General features: G+C 38.1%; 1 protein-coding gene across 15 annotated transcripts in view; it reads left to right on the plus strand.

The window, feature by feature from the left end:
• Positions 1-14,651, plus strand: part of TENM2 (teneurin transmembrane protein 2) — a 612,801-nt gene that overhangs the window by 374,492 nt on the left and 223,658 nt on the right. For all 15 annotated transcript variants that reach the window (XM_054288118.1, XM_054288120.1, XM_054288119.1 and 12 more), the window contains one exon: positions 14,277-14,486. In XM_054288118.1, coding sequence (XP_054144093.1) covers positions 14,277-14,486 — 210 coding nt within the window. The remainder of the gene's footprint in view (positions 1-14,276; positions 14,487-14,651) is intronic.

Here is a 14,651-nt window from a genome sequence, read left to right on the forward strand (position 1 = left end):
AGCCAGTTGCTGATTTAGGGCCTTCAGTTAATAAGCAACGGAATCACCCATCACCTGTTGCTTCCTTCTGTGGCAGAAACATCTTATATTGCCTTTTGTATTCATAGTCAGAAAGCACATACCACAAAATTGGTACAACATGTTGGGGAAAATCCTACTGCTGAAAAGACAGGCTTTGCTGTGAGCAAGAGAAACACTTCCTAAGCAGGTGTAGGGGGTTGTTTGTTGTGTTTGAGTTTATTTTGGAGGAAATGCTTTTCCAATAACTTGTCTGAGCCCAGCTGTAAACCTGAATTCCAGACATGAGCTTTCTGCAAACTTTGAGTGGCATCCACGTAGCTGAGAGGATTGTAAAAATCTCATGCATGCCTCGGCCTGTGGCAAAATTTATATCCAAAGAAGCCCAGAGATTTCTGAAGATTTTTCTCAAGGTATGTTTTAGATAGGTGCAGAGAAATGAGAGGGAAATTTTGTGATGTCTTAAGTGGTCTCCTATCACTGAAAATCACTGAAAATTCTAAAATAAATGTTATATCAGTGTGATTCTTTGTGCTTTAGTGTAGGAGGCATCTTTTGGAGGACAGCAGGGAAATCACCCTTAATTAAAACTGGCAATCTGGAATTGTTTATTACTTTTATGATAGTTTATACTGTGGGCTCCTGACTATTGTTACTGAAGCAGAACATGGATCATATTGGCATAAATCAGGCTAACTGGTTTTGCCTTGCAGGACATACTTTTTAATACCTGCAGCTTGCTGGTTTGTTGATTTTGGGTTTGTTGTTTGTTTGTTTTGTTTTAGTGACATCAATGTCAAGTAAAACATATAACTTCCTTCTCATGGCCAATGAGAATTTTTTCTGAAAATAACTCAAAGATCAACTCTTGGTGGTGTTAGGACCCCACATATCCCAGTGTGCATACACATATACTTGTGTGTGTGTACGTCTATATTTGTATATGTTTATAAAACATCCATATAGATGATGCACCCCTAGCTCTTATATATGAACTGAATTTTGGGGTTTTTTGATAATTTTTTTCCCACCTATTACTTGCAGCAGAGTAAAGGAAGATCCTTTAACTGGGGCCTGCCTGGGAAGGATTACCTACAGTAGCCCCTTGGGGAGGATAAACATCAGAGGTTTTTCCTTCCTGAGACTAGTACTCTAAACTGTTTAACATTTTTTATTTTTTAATTAATCTGGAGATCTGGAGCATTCTTTACCCAAAAGATAGTGAAATGCATCCCATTTGAGTTGTAGTGTTTGTTATGCTGGCATAGTTTTTAAATATACTGCTCAAGATGGGACTGGTGATTGTATATGCCTTGTAATACACTTGTTTTTATTTTTCACTCAGTCTCTGACTATGTTTCAGGCATTTTATCTACTTTCTTCTGTGTGCTATAGATCAAGAAGATATTAGGTCTCATAGGAAAGTATAAGCAAATGACCAGGAATCTTCTTGTCATTAAATTTTACAAGGTGTTAATTATAGGCAATTTGGTGTTGTTGCAAATTTGTAAGTTGTTGATCAAAGAAGAAACTGAGGATTTTTTTATCTTTCAATGACCATTCATTTTCTAACATAGAGTGATGCATTGACTCTCTTATGTGTCTACATATAATATATATTAAATAATGTATATTTCATGTATGCTAATGTGTATATCTGATTAAGCTTGTAGGGGTTTTGAATGTCTTGCACTTTGTGTCTTTCAGAATTAAGGGCAGGAGTGGATGATCTCACTAATAACAGTAACATAGTCACTTTCTTTCTCTTTGTTATTAAAGGAATATATTCTGTGTTATCCATAAGGGATTACTACCTTGGAGATCTTAGGGCTTGGTCTGACTTACGTTTTCTTTTGTTGCTCTTATACATATGGGAATATGATAAATAATGGTGTTAAGCTTAATAAATGGATGCCAGTCCCTAGTTATGACACCTAAAAGCACTTATAGCACCTAGCAGTGTTTAATGGCTGCTCCAACCCAGCAGACAGTAATTCTGTGTGCCACTGCTGTGAATTGTTGTGGGGTTAATTCTGCTGCCCAAGGTGAACCTAAAAATTGAAACAAGATTGAGCACACTAGAGAGGTTTTGTAGGTGTTGATTGTAAAAACAAGTTACTGTGTAGAAAGCTTGAAAGATGTCAAGTGTTGCATACTGTAAGTGCGTATTGTTTCAGTTGTATACCTGTAAAATTACATGGTGCAAAGGATGTTCTTCTGCTCTATTTCCCTGCCTCACTGCTTACAGGTGATGCCAAGGTAGTGCCAAAATCAGCTGTGGTGTGTCCTGGGATTGTTCTGCAATTGTTTCATCTGAATGTGAGAGGAAGCTGTGAGAGGAAGCTGGTGTGCTTAATGTGGGACCAAGTTCTTGTTGGGAGAATTGACTTTCTTCAGACATTTATTTGTAACCACAGCTATAAACGCAGTAGTTGAGCTCCTCTTACCCTAAAATACCAGCATAAATGAATATTTGAAATATTTATCCAGAGTTAAGAAATTCAGACAAGTTAGAAGTTGTTTTTTCTGGTGTGGAGACCTGACTTCAAGCAAGGGTAAAAAAAGAAACAATCCCAGATTATTTAAGTACTTTTTAATGTTGTCTGTCTCCATTGATAGCCTGAATTTTTGACAGCAAAAGCATTTACAGTTCTATGCAGTTCATCTTCCTTGACTGATTTCTCCATAAGCCTTCGGCTGAGTTTAGTTATGACTTATAGCTTGAGCATGGCATTTGGGAGAAACAGAAAAAGTAGTATAAATGTAAATGTGAAGAGCTACAGCTCATTCTGTTTTTGAAATTGTTGGTGTGAAAAGAACTCAACAGTGTTTTATTTAAACAAGGTCTGCTTCAACCTTGATTGACTTGCAGTAAATTGCCTGGTACGAGAGGCAAAAGGAAGTGGATAGAAAAATGGCAATCAACACCAAATGTTTCACATATTGATTGACAAGCACCAGAGATGTGCTAGAGTAAGATAAATTGGCTAACAGAGCCCATCTTGACAGCTCCTGAGATGGGAAAATTGTTCCTGTTAATTTGCTGCTGGGACCTTGTCATTTATGGGGATATATATTTGAGTGCCTTCTAATGGTGTAAACAAACTTTGGATTCCTAAGTAGCAAATTTCAGCTTCAGTTGCTTTAATTTCTCTTTGTCCATGTATTTCTGGGCTGGAGTTTTAAAGTGCTTCAAGACTGAAAAGATGAGAGAAACTGTCATTGTTTTAATGATACAGTTTGTGCTGAAATACAGAATGGTACATTCAAGTTATTCTGTAGCCTGTTTGATTTTCAGTGGGGTTTTTGCTTTACCAAAAAGCATGGAACAGAGCCCATTTGTTGCAGGGAAAGAACATGTATCTTTATTCCTTCATTCTGGCAACTTTAAGTGTAACTATAATGAAAAAGAAATCTTCTGATTTTTTACCTTTTTAACACATCTCGTTTTGTGCTTCCAAATGCTTTTTAATCAGGTTACAGGTTATTTTAGTACTGCAGAATCAAGATCCATTTTTCATATAGTGGCCTTTCATGTCTGCAATTTCTTTTCATTAAAAGGAAATTTTAATTTCCTGTATTGGTCTCACGGAGTGCCATTAATTATGGGGATACACAGCAGTGGTAAAATAATTAATGGTCTGATCACTGTTATGTTGCAGTCTGCCACTCAGGTTTTATTTTGGCTAAATCTTTCCACATAAAGGGAAATTTGACACAAGCCTTCTCACTTAAGAAGAAATAGTTTTCAGTTTTCATGTAAGAAAAGTGAGCAGATTACAGTCTTCAGATAAGGTGTGGTCTATAAATTGTAGTTTATATTCTGATTCTTTATTTGAGTCTACTTCCCAAACTCTGAACTGGAAATCACCTTTACAAAGATGGAAATATTTCAAACCTTATTCAATACTAGGTGAGAACAAAATTTTATCTGCTTATTTGTACGTGATTTGGTAGGTTTTCCATAATCATATGCTGGGGTATTTTGTGTATTCCTTACCTCACTCAGGGTATAGCTAGATCTACCAAAAACACCAGAGAGATTTTAAAGGGTTAGTTAGGCCTAGCTCATCCCATGTGATGCTATTTCACTTCCCCTTGGATTTTAAACTGCACTTTGGGTCCAGGTGTATTCCTAGACCTGAGCACAGAGGATTGTCCTGCACTGAATGGACACAGCAGCCTGGTATTGCAGTCAGGAAAGGACTGCAGCTGGGGGAGCATTTCAGGACTTCAGAAAATTGCAGAAACCCTGGCTGTGCTGAAGGCAAAAATAGAGTTTGCATTGACCGATGTGGAGGTTTCACTGTGCTTTGCTGTTAAATGCTGGGATCGGTGTTCAGCCTGAAGGAGGATGTGTTACAGGTGTGTTAACTTCAGCAGGGGCACACAGGAGTTCCGTGTAAAATATCACAAAAATCTTACACATCTGCAGCACCTGTTAAATGTTTAAGTTAAATTCTGATATGCTTTTGTGCTTTGGAAAATCCCACCAGTTACAGAGAGGACTGGAAAGTCAAACTTTTAGTTTGCTTGTGCACCCAAAACTCCTGCTCAGTCAATCTGGGTGGTGTAAGAAATGCAAAGCTGGATGTTGAGAGAAAAAACCAAATGAGGCAAGGAAAATGTAAATCTCAAGATTATGTCATGTAAATTCAACAATCAAGAATAATGGAAGAATAATTCCCATCATCCTGTCGCTGTTCTGACTGCACCTCCCTATCTGGCAGCACTAAAATAAAAACACCTCTAGAGTGTCTCACAGCAGTGGGACAACACTAATTCAGAACTGTGTTCACCACACATTTACAAAGCAAATAGCAACACCATATTTTAACTGTAGGTGGAACCAAGAAAAGTAGTCTTTAATAGCCTGAAGCAGAATTAGCCAGAATATAGCACTGGCACATGATAGAACAGATTTTAAGCATATTATTTAAATTATTTGGCCGTTTATGTAATGTGGGTCATGTGAAGCCTTGTTTTCATTTCTCATTTTTCCTCCAGAAAATGGAGCTGCTTTTTTTTTAGTAGGCTGCAAAGAGTCAACACAAATCCCATAATCATTATCCAACTCCCACCAGTTAGTACTGACTAGGTACCACTCTCACAGAGTTGTTAAATAATTACAGGTTGGAGTTTTCTCATGTTTGTTCAAGATATTGTTATTTATCCCACCTATTATTGGCTCCAGGCACTTGAAATGCTGAGTGTTGCAACATCCCTGGAAATAAATTTCTCTAATAGACATAAAGCCAACATTCAGGGGTAAATGCAGTGCAGATGGTGTGAGTGGTTGTTTAACAGTACTTAGAATTTCACTAAAATTAGGTGAAGGTAAACAGAAGGTGTTTGGATAGTGGAAACAAGTTTGTAGCCCAGCTCAGTCTGAATTCCTGGTGTCCCTGAATGAAGATGAAATCAAGTACTTCTAGATTGATCTGGGAGGGAAGATTTCACAGGGTGCCTGCTAATTACCTACCCAGAGCCTAAATACCACCCTTTTGTTAGTGGAATTCCCTGACATGAATGTTTAGCTGGTAAGATTGATAAACGGGGAATTTTCTTTCTTCCCAGTTTTTAAAAGCTGCAGATATTATTAAGTTAGCATAAAGTTCATTCACATATGGTTGTGGATCTTCCAATAAGTTTCTTCTAAATACATTCCTAATCTTAGAATGTTATTTTTGTCCCACAAGGAACAGGCAGCTGATAAGTTGTTACAATTTAATGTTAGTTATAGTTAGTTCAGTGGAACCTTTTTTAGGGAAGTTAAATTCTGCTTGGTGTGAGTTTTGCTCCCATAGATTTGTCTCTGGTTTTCCTGGCTGAATCAGAGGTAGGGTAATATTAGAGGAGACATTTTGACTTTATGAGTGATGGGAAAAAATCATTGAAACAAATTACTGTTTTCCAGCTATGAAGGTATCAAACATATGCCAAGTAATCAGCTTGTGAGTGTAATAGGTTCATGAAGGAAAAGGGTTTTCTAATCTTATTCACTGACGTTTTTCCCGAGACAGCAACAGCTTTTATAAAATGAGGCTTGTAACTTCTCATTACAGAATCTAATCTGCCCAGAAGACATTGAACAGCTGCAGAACCCTAACATCTTCTAGCTGTAAATTGCTTTTATTATTTATCTTTGTTTAACTAAAACGAAGGGGGCATCAGATGATTTAACAAGACAAGAATTAAGTGACATTAGTTTTTGACAGCAGCAAATTATTCCTTTACGTACTGAATTGGTTTAGATAATTCTGAAGTCATGACTGTCTCCTTATTTTTAATATCCAAATTTCATAAAACTGATACATTTTGTAGATGGATTGCTTAGAAAAAATAATTTAACTTCAGCACTGGAAGTCAGAAGTGATTGATTTCCAAGTTAGTCTCATTCTCCTGCAGAGTTTTTGCAATGATAATATCTTCTGTTGGTACAGTGATTTTCATATTCAAAGATTACACATATGCAGTACTGCAGAAAATATTAATCATGTACAGAGTTCAAATGGTTTAAGGAAGATAACAAAGCTTAAACAGGCTTCTAGAATGGATCTGTAATAAAAAAACAGGGATCAGGACTTGCTGGTGGTTCTTCATCTTTCCCTTTTCTATTATCTGCAGTTCTCAGACTGCATTCCTAGTTGTGCAGTAATGGTTTTACTTCAGAGGAGAGGGAGAAAAAATATATTAAATATGAATATATTTCTATGGTTTGTTGTTTTGCTTTTTGTAAAATAAATAATTACATTTTTTTGGAACAAGTGTTGAGAAAACTAAGCAAGATGTAGGGAGTTACTAATTTTGTAAAATGGGAAAAACACAAACCTGTGGTAGTGAATTACCTTTGCTGATTCACTGTCATATAAATCTCAGGTGATGACTTACTGTGTCTAAATCTCTCTTTTGCTATTCTCTTTTAATTGTCTCAGCACCATTCTCTCTTTCCCTGGAATGATGAGATGGCATCAGCTGCATCCTTAGTGGCCCTTACTGTCTGTTGTGATGCAGAAAAATACCTACACACATCAGAAAACAGGTGTGGGCTTTCAGAAAGACCATGTTTTCCCCTTTGACTTTTGTGAAATAGACTCTGTGAAAATCTTTTTCTTAGCTTGGCTGGTTTTGTGCCTGTTTGCTTTTGGAGATAGGAGCTTCAGGAGGACTGGAAGTACTTTTCTTCACTGATAACTCTCTGTCATCCAAATCCTGATTTGTATCTTTATCTTTTGCTCTTTTTGAATCCTGTTTGCCCTAGAGAAGAAGTGCAGCAGTTTAGGCAAGAGGAAACAACTTGGAGCTGAAGAAAATGATCACAGACTGTTTGATTCCTTTCCCTCTTTTTCTCACATACTTCATTTGGGGCTTTTGTTTCGTCTCTCCCCCTTGTGATGCCTTAAGTTTCAGCTTTCTTATTTTTCAGATTCTGTGCTGCTTTAGTGTGTAGCTCTGAGCTTCACAGTGAGTGTTAGTGAGTTCTCTCCACAGGGTGGGTAAACAGAACAATCCTTTTCCAGCTTGACCAAGGACAACTGTTACAAGCTCCAAGCCCAAAAAGTATAACCATAGAATAAATAGCATTATAAGTAAATGGTGAATTGAAGAGAGAAAAACAGAGGGTGGAACTTCATAACCTAAAGCTATAATTGAAATATTAACTCCAATGTGAAAATGGACCAAAACTTATAAAAGTGAGAGATTTAATGACTGGTTGTGACCATGTTTGCAGGGGTCTGAGGATGAGGGAAGAGACGAGGATCTGACTCCATGTTTCAGAAGGCTTGATTTATTATTTTATTATATATATTATATTAAAACTATACTGAAAGAATAGAAGAAAGGATTTCATCAGAAGGCTAGCTTAAGAATAGAAAAGGAAGGAAGCATGATGACAAAAGGTTGTGTCTTGGACAGAGAGTCCGAGCCAGCTGACTGTGATTGGCCATTAATTAGAAACAACCACATGAGACCAATCACAGATGCACCTGTTGCATTCCACAGCAGCAGATAACCATTGTTTACATTTTGTTCCTGACGCCTCTCAGCTTCTCAGGAAAAGAAAATCCTAAGGAAAGGATTTTTCAGAAAATATGGCTGCAACTGGTCATGCATTTTGGGTTCATCTTGGGTGTAGCCCTGGCTGGCCTCTTGTGCTGTCTAGGGTATATCCATTGAGGCCTTCTCATAAATCCCAACTTTATTTTTTTACTCTGCCTAGCTTTGTTCTAGGTTAGCCTCCTCAAGGCCTCACTTGAGTGCAGTCTGCAGTCAGGGGTTAAGGGAATGCTCTGCACAGCTGGCTGAGCATTGCTGCTTGCTCCTGGCTAACCCCGGGAGCTGTCCTGCCTCTCCTGGGAGCAGCCAGCACAGCCTGCTTGGCTCTGGGGGGAAGAGCTTTATCCCCTGAGCAGAGCTTTCCCTGCTGGGGCTCTGCTGGCCCCCAGTGCATAGAAGCACAGATGCCAGTTTAGCTACAAAAATCACATATGCTGCTCCCCATCCGTGTCAGTTAACTGTAGTAATTCACCAAGTAAAAAATATTTATGTTCCTTGTGCTAGTTAGGACAATATATATTTAATTTATTAAATATAACTCTCTCTCTCTCTCTCTCTTTCTCTATATATAATATATATACTAAATATACATATATGTATACAATATATAGTTATATATAGTTATATATAGAAATACATATTTGTGTGTATATATATATATATATATATATAAAAATAAAAAATATAACTCTTCCCCCCACCTTGAGAGGGCCCAAGCCAGTGGTGAGCAGTGCTGAGCATACATATTAGAAGGAGATATTTTTCTTCTTCTGCAGAAGACAATTTATCTGGGGAGGAAGAGGAGAGTCTGCTGAATGTGCTGTACCTCAGGAAAGTTTCACCTTCATCAGCTACCTGCTAAATTCATAGTGCTTTGCACTGCAGAAATGTGCACCTTACTTATCTAATTGTTTCCTGACACATTTAGCAGCTTTTCTCACTCTTTACAGTGAACTTAGCAATGCTGACAATGTAGGTGCTTCAGTTTAGACTGACTTGAAAACGTAGTGTGAATGTGTTAGGTGGAGGAGGCTGTGAGCTGTTACAGGTCCTGCCTGTGGTCCTTGTTCTGATTCTGTCCAGCTTTCCTGATGGAAGGGGGCAAAGGAGGCCGAGATCTGATCCTTCTCTTTTATCACCTCCAGTTAACATCCCCCCATTCCATTTCTAGATAGCCCTCTGTGTATAATTTTGGTGTAAATGAGCAATGCAGCAACTGCAATTAATGATCCTGTCCATCAAATAAGTCACTAACATAATTTTATGGGATTACTTTGCATAGGGTCCTATACTTTGTATTGGTGTAACACGAATATCAGCAGCTTCAATCAGTAAATGTCAAAATCTTAATTGCCAATTAAGTATTTTACACAGTGTTTCTGATGCCATCAATTATGGAGAAACAACTCCTCTGCTCTCACTCTGCCTCCTCAGCTTCCTGCATTAACACTTGCATGCCACCACATCTTCCAAAGAGCTGCTTTTTAAAAAACAAAGTTTCCCTTCTTTCTGCAACTAACCTGCCAAGGATTGCACAGGGAGATGTTGGCTTGTGTCTGCCTTTTCTACCTGAGCCCTGGTCCTTCTGACCAGAGCCGTAGAACAAAGGGGCTTTATTGATAGCAATTTATGTGACTAATTTAGCTTTTCAAAGGCATTTATTGGCTGCTTTACATGCAGATATCCTTAGAGAAGAACAGAACAGTTATATCATAACCCCTTGATTGTGAAGATTAACAGCTGTTGAAACTTTTGAAAGCTGATCTTGCTTATAAAAGCCTGTACATATAGGAAGATTTTCTGTCATAAATGTCAGTTATCAATATGCTGCCTAGGTGAATGACATTCATGCTGAAATGCACAGGGTTGAACACTCTACACAGATGTTTGCTACACATGTCTAACCTTAGAAGAGAAATTCTGCTAGTGGAAAAAGCTTGAGAATTGCGTTACAGATACAAGAAGCTTTGACATCAGTCTTTACCACACCTGGGACTCAGGGATGGTAAATGACAGGATTTACTGAAATGAGTAACTGAAGAGTGTGAGATGGCAACACAGGTTGTGATCTTCCCTCCTGTCCAAATTAATGGCAAAATAGCTATTTAAGGAGTCTGGATTCATCTTTATACCTGTTAAAATAACATGGTTTGGATATTATGCATGTCTATCTAGAGTTCTGTGGGTAACTATACTTCAGTATATAAAAAAAGTATATAAATATGTGCACATACATATTGGAATGCATATTTCCATAACTGCTGCACAAAATTGTTAAATTCCAGGGGTTTTTTTTTGTTCCCTGTTTGCACCATGGTGTAATATAGAGGCCAGGGTTTTACACACATGTGGGCTTTATTTATCCACAAAACCCTATAAGTCCTTTAAAGGAGGAGGAAGAAGAGAGAGTATGAAAAATGTATCTCAAATATCCTTCAGTAACTGATGAGCAGCTTGCATCTCTTCTTTGATTGTGTCTCTTATTTATGTATATTCATGCTGGGAGTGATTGCAGGCAGTCTTTTTTTTTTCCTTTGTATTTTTTTTTTGTCCTTCTGGTGATGGTGTGGTCTTTCAGGCTAATAGCAACTGAAGTATCTCTTTTCCCAATGTGTTCTTGTGATTGAGATGAACAGGACTCTTCTTCCCTGTCTGGGCTTGAGACATTACCACCTGTGAGCATGGCCTGATTTCTGAATGTAGGTTCTACAGCAGATTTTAAGCATTAGGGACTTAAAGTGTAGCAGTAATTGAGGAATGGTTTCATAAAAATTCCTGGGCTGGTGAAGAAACATGAGCCTGATTTAAAAGGAAAATGGAATATAGGTGAAAAGAGGGTAAAGAAGGCCCTTGCAGACTGAGGTGCTGTGTGGTGTGGAAGCCCAAAGCAAGCCCAAACCTGAATGAAGAGTTACCACATTTCTTCCTTCACTCTCAAAAAGCAAGATAAGAGAAATGACAGGAGAAAGGGGTGGGAGGAGAGGAAATTTGTTTTTTCTTCTTGGCTGCTTGCTTCTTGAAAAATGCCTTACGAGCGCTGTATTCAGTATCTGTACAAGTCTTTGTCATGCATGAGTATATGCAGGATGAGCATGCATATGAACAGATATTGGGAAAAGAACTGATACAATTCCCTTTTGAAAATGTAATATATCAGCTTTAGGCCTGGTTCCCTTTCTAGCATTTGTATCTGGTTTATGTTTCTTTGACTGTGTTACACAATTACATTATTGCTGTCACTGTAAGTATCCATTACATAGGATTCTGTCAATGCTCACCTAGATAAAAAACTTATTCAGAGAAGCTTTAATATATTACTATATGAAGACAAATTGTAGGAACTTCTATTATGATTTAACTTTTGAAAACAGCAGTGTAATAGAATATGATGTTATCAAATGTCACACCATTTTTATAGACCGTAGGGTATTGCAAATCCCATTGAGAAGCAATGGAAATTTAGAATATTTTAAAGAGCTGAGAAGTTTCAAAATATGACTGTTGAGATGTCTGTAGACACATGAATGGGTCTGACAGGTTTATAGAACATGCAAAGCTTAGTCTGTTCTTTTAAATGTTACATTGGACTTATTTGGCCAAGATATTAATGTTAAGTATGAATCAAACCCCTTATTTTTCACTTATGAATGTATAGTAACAAATAAATTACATATATCTTGCTCTTTATAGCCTAACTGTATCCCCACACGTTGGGACTTTCACAAGCCATTCTCTTGAATGTGGTACTACAGGTAGTTACCCCTTAGATTAATTTCTTAGGGCAAAAAAGCTTGATGGAGTCTTTCTGTTCCTGTTCAGTAATTTTTCAGTTTATTTCCCACTTAATTTTACAAAAAGCTGGGTGTCTTAAGATGTCCTGTGTGTTTCAGGGGCGGGGAGTGGAGAGAGAGAGATAATGTTTTTTAAGAGTCCCTCAAAGAGGGTTGGTAAGGCTGTAGTGGGAGTTTAATGTTTATTAGATGCAAAAAAAAATCAACTTGATAGACCAAGAACATCTCAACAAGAAAATTTTTAATTAAATTTGGCTGTTTATTGGATGAGGATGGACTGGCAGTGGGTTCTGTGGCTCTGTTTTGCCATTAGCACGTGATTGTGGGCAGATCTTCCTCAAGAGCAAACTTCCCACCAAAATGATGCCCCATTTTAACAGCTCCATACTTTCTTATTCCTCCCAGCTACAAACAGAGCTGCAGCAATTAGACATTTTGCCTTTTCTTCAGGGACTTGGGCTGTATTATTTCATGATGGTAAAAATGTCATTAGCATTCCTGACAAAAGAATTCCCAGGATTCGAGGGGTTTTTTTCATTTCTCAATGTATTCTGCAAAATTGTACCTAAATTGCTCTAAAATACCATATGTAGTTTCCACAAAAGGAAAAAATCTTTTCCTTCATCTCATACCCTCACACATCCAACAGTTTTATAGTATAGTAATACATTTCCATATGATACATGCAGTCAGTGCAGATTTAGAATTTATGAAGCTGCTTCTTTCAACTTCACAGTGTTGAAGCAGAGCCAGAATATGTGAAAATTAAATGCACACAGTGGGCACGAGTGTCACGTTCCTGTCAGAGGTGTGTCAAACCTCAGCCTCTCTGCTTCTTCCTGCACGTTGCAAAGAAATAATTAGAAGCTGGTTTTGCTCAATCACATCCCTGGAATGTTTAGGATTTTCTGGTAGTATTTTCATAAGAATAGCATAATCATGAATAATAACATTAATTATTCCTATCATCAATATTAGAATTATTTCCTCACAAATGCAAGTCCACAATGAAAATATTCAATGCGTATTGAATTTTCTGCTGCATAAAAGATTGCAGATGGGAGTTACTATGGAGTAGCTTAAATCCATTTCTGTCATATAATATCTTGGTCATCCAGTCTTAACAATTTATCCAGCGCTAAAAAATTAATAACAAATAATCATAAAATTCACTTGCCTGTGTTCTAGTATTTATTTTATTTCAAAAGTTTTTGAAGGGAAAAAAGTACTTAATGTTATTTGCTGGTACCAGGCAGTACAAAGTTGGTGGTTTTCAGTATCTACGTGAGCTTTTGGTATTTTGCTGCATCCCAGATAAAATTTATGTGTGGGAGCTGGAACTTTTCATTTTCTTGCTTTTTTTCCCCCTCATTTGGAATTTCATGTGTGATTCCATATATTGACTTAATGGTACAAACCTTAGAGTAATTCATACAAAGTGAGGGGTCCTTGATTCAAGAAAATGAAGGTATAACCAGTGAGAAAATCAGTGTGTATTTTCTCTCTACTGTTTCTTTAAGAATGATGGAAATAAAGATACAGCATTTTATGTAGTTTTGCTGTGTTTCAACATTTGTAGCAGATCTCTGCCTTACAGACTTTGGCAGTATCACAAAGGTCATATTTTCTTACATTTAAATTATTCATGAAGAGTTTCTTCAATGTACTAGATAAACTTGCAATGCAAAAAAACCCCACCACACAATGAAAAAAAAAAACCTGTCTTCATCTGTGTGCATTTGATGGAATGGATTAATGTAAGGTTGTGGGAGTTGACAAAAGAATAGGATGCATAGTTATGAACATTTTTGTTGTTGAATTGATATCACTGCTTTGGGTGACCAAGACCCTATTGTTGCTGTGGGCTAAAGTATTTCATACCCATTAAGGATTGGGCTTCAGGGTTGGAATTAACCTGGCTGGGCAGGAAATTCTGCTCCTACAGCTCTGGTGAAGAAAGCAATGGGAGAGGATGGACAGCAGAACTGAGAGTTGCCAGCCCAGATTCCAGTTTAGCCCATCTCCAAAGGGGAATAATTGCCTTTCAGTCCTGCTGTCCTCTCCTGTCACATCTCTCAGTGGGATCTGGGAAGGTTCACAGCATTCTTAGCTCGAAGAAAGCCCTTGTAGGGCTGTCTCCTGCCTCTGAGAGATTCCTGTGCTGCAGCAGTTTTCCTGGTTAAACAACCAATCAGCACACTACTGTTATTTTAAGAGATGCACAGATGTGATGTAATTTCAGGAAATGTGACACAAAGGGCCGGGTTGGTACTAGTGAGGAGACTGAGGGGGGCTGAGCATGGCAGCAGTGGAGTGTAACCATGGAAGGTTGCAGTGCCATGACTTGGCTGCTGGGGTTTTTCCATTGCACTCATTGCTGATCTTTGATCCCTCTCTCCTCTCTCCCAGGTCGTCCCCTTCCACCCACGTCCTCGTCCAGCCTTCTCCCCTCTGCCCAGCTGCCCAGCTCCCATAACCCTGCACCAGTCAGCTGCCAGATGCCTTTGCTAGACAGCAACACGTCCCATCAAATCATGGACACCAACCCTGACGAGGAGTTCTCTCCCAATTCTTATCTGCTGAGAGCGTGTTCAGGGCCACAGCAGGCTTCCAGCAGTGGTAAGAAAATTGCAAACATATGGAGTTTGTTTGTGACATGTTTGTGCCAGTTTTATGCCTTCTTTTTGAATGTGTGCAAATGTGTTCTTGCATCAGCAGAAAATTGAGAGCATCTACGGAAATGGGGCAAAGAAAATCTTACTGGTTTATTTAATGGAAAATTCC

Source organism: Melozone crissalis, unplaced genomic scaffold (assembly GCF_028551555.1).
Source record: "Melozone crissalis strain CALT ecotype California unplaced genomic scaffold, PUWL_Pcris_2 ptg000061l_1, whole genome shotgun sequence".
In the NCBI taxonomy this organism is placed as follows: domain Eukaryota; kingdom Metazoa; phylum Chordata; class Aves; order Passeriformes; family Passerellidae; genus Melozone; species Melozone crissalis.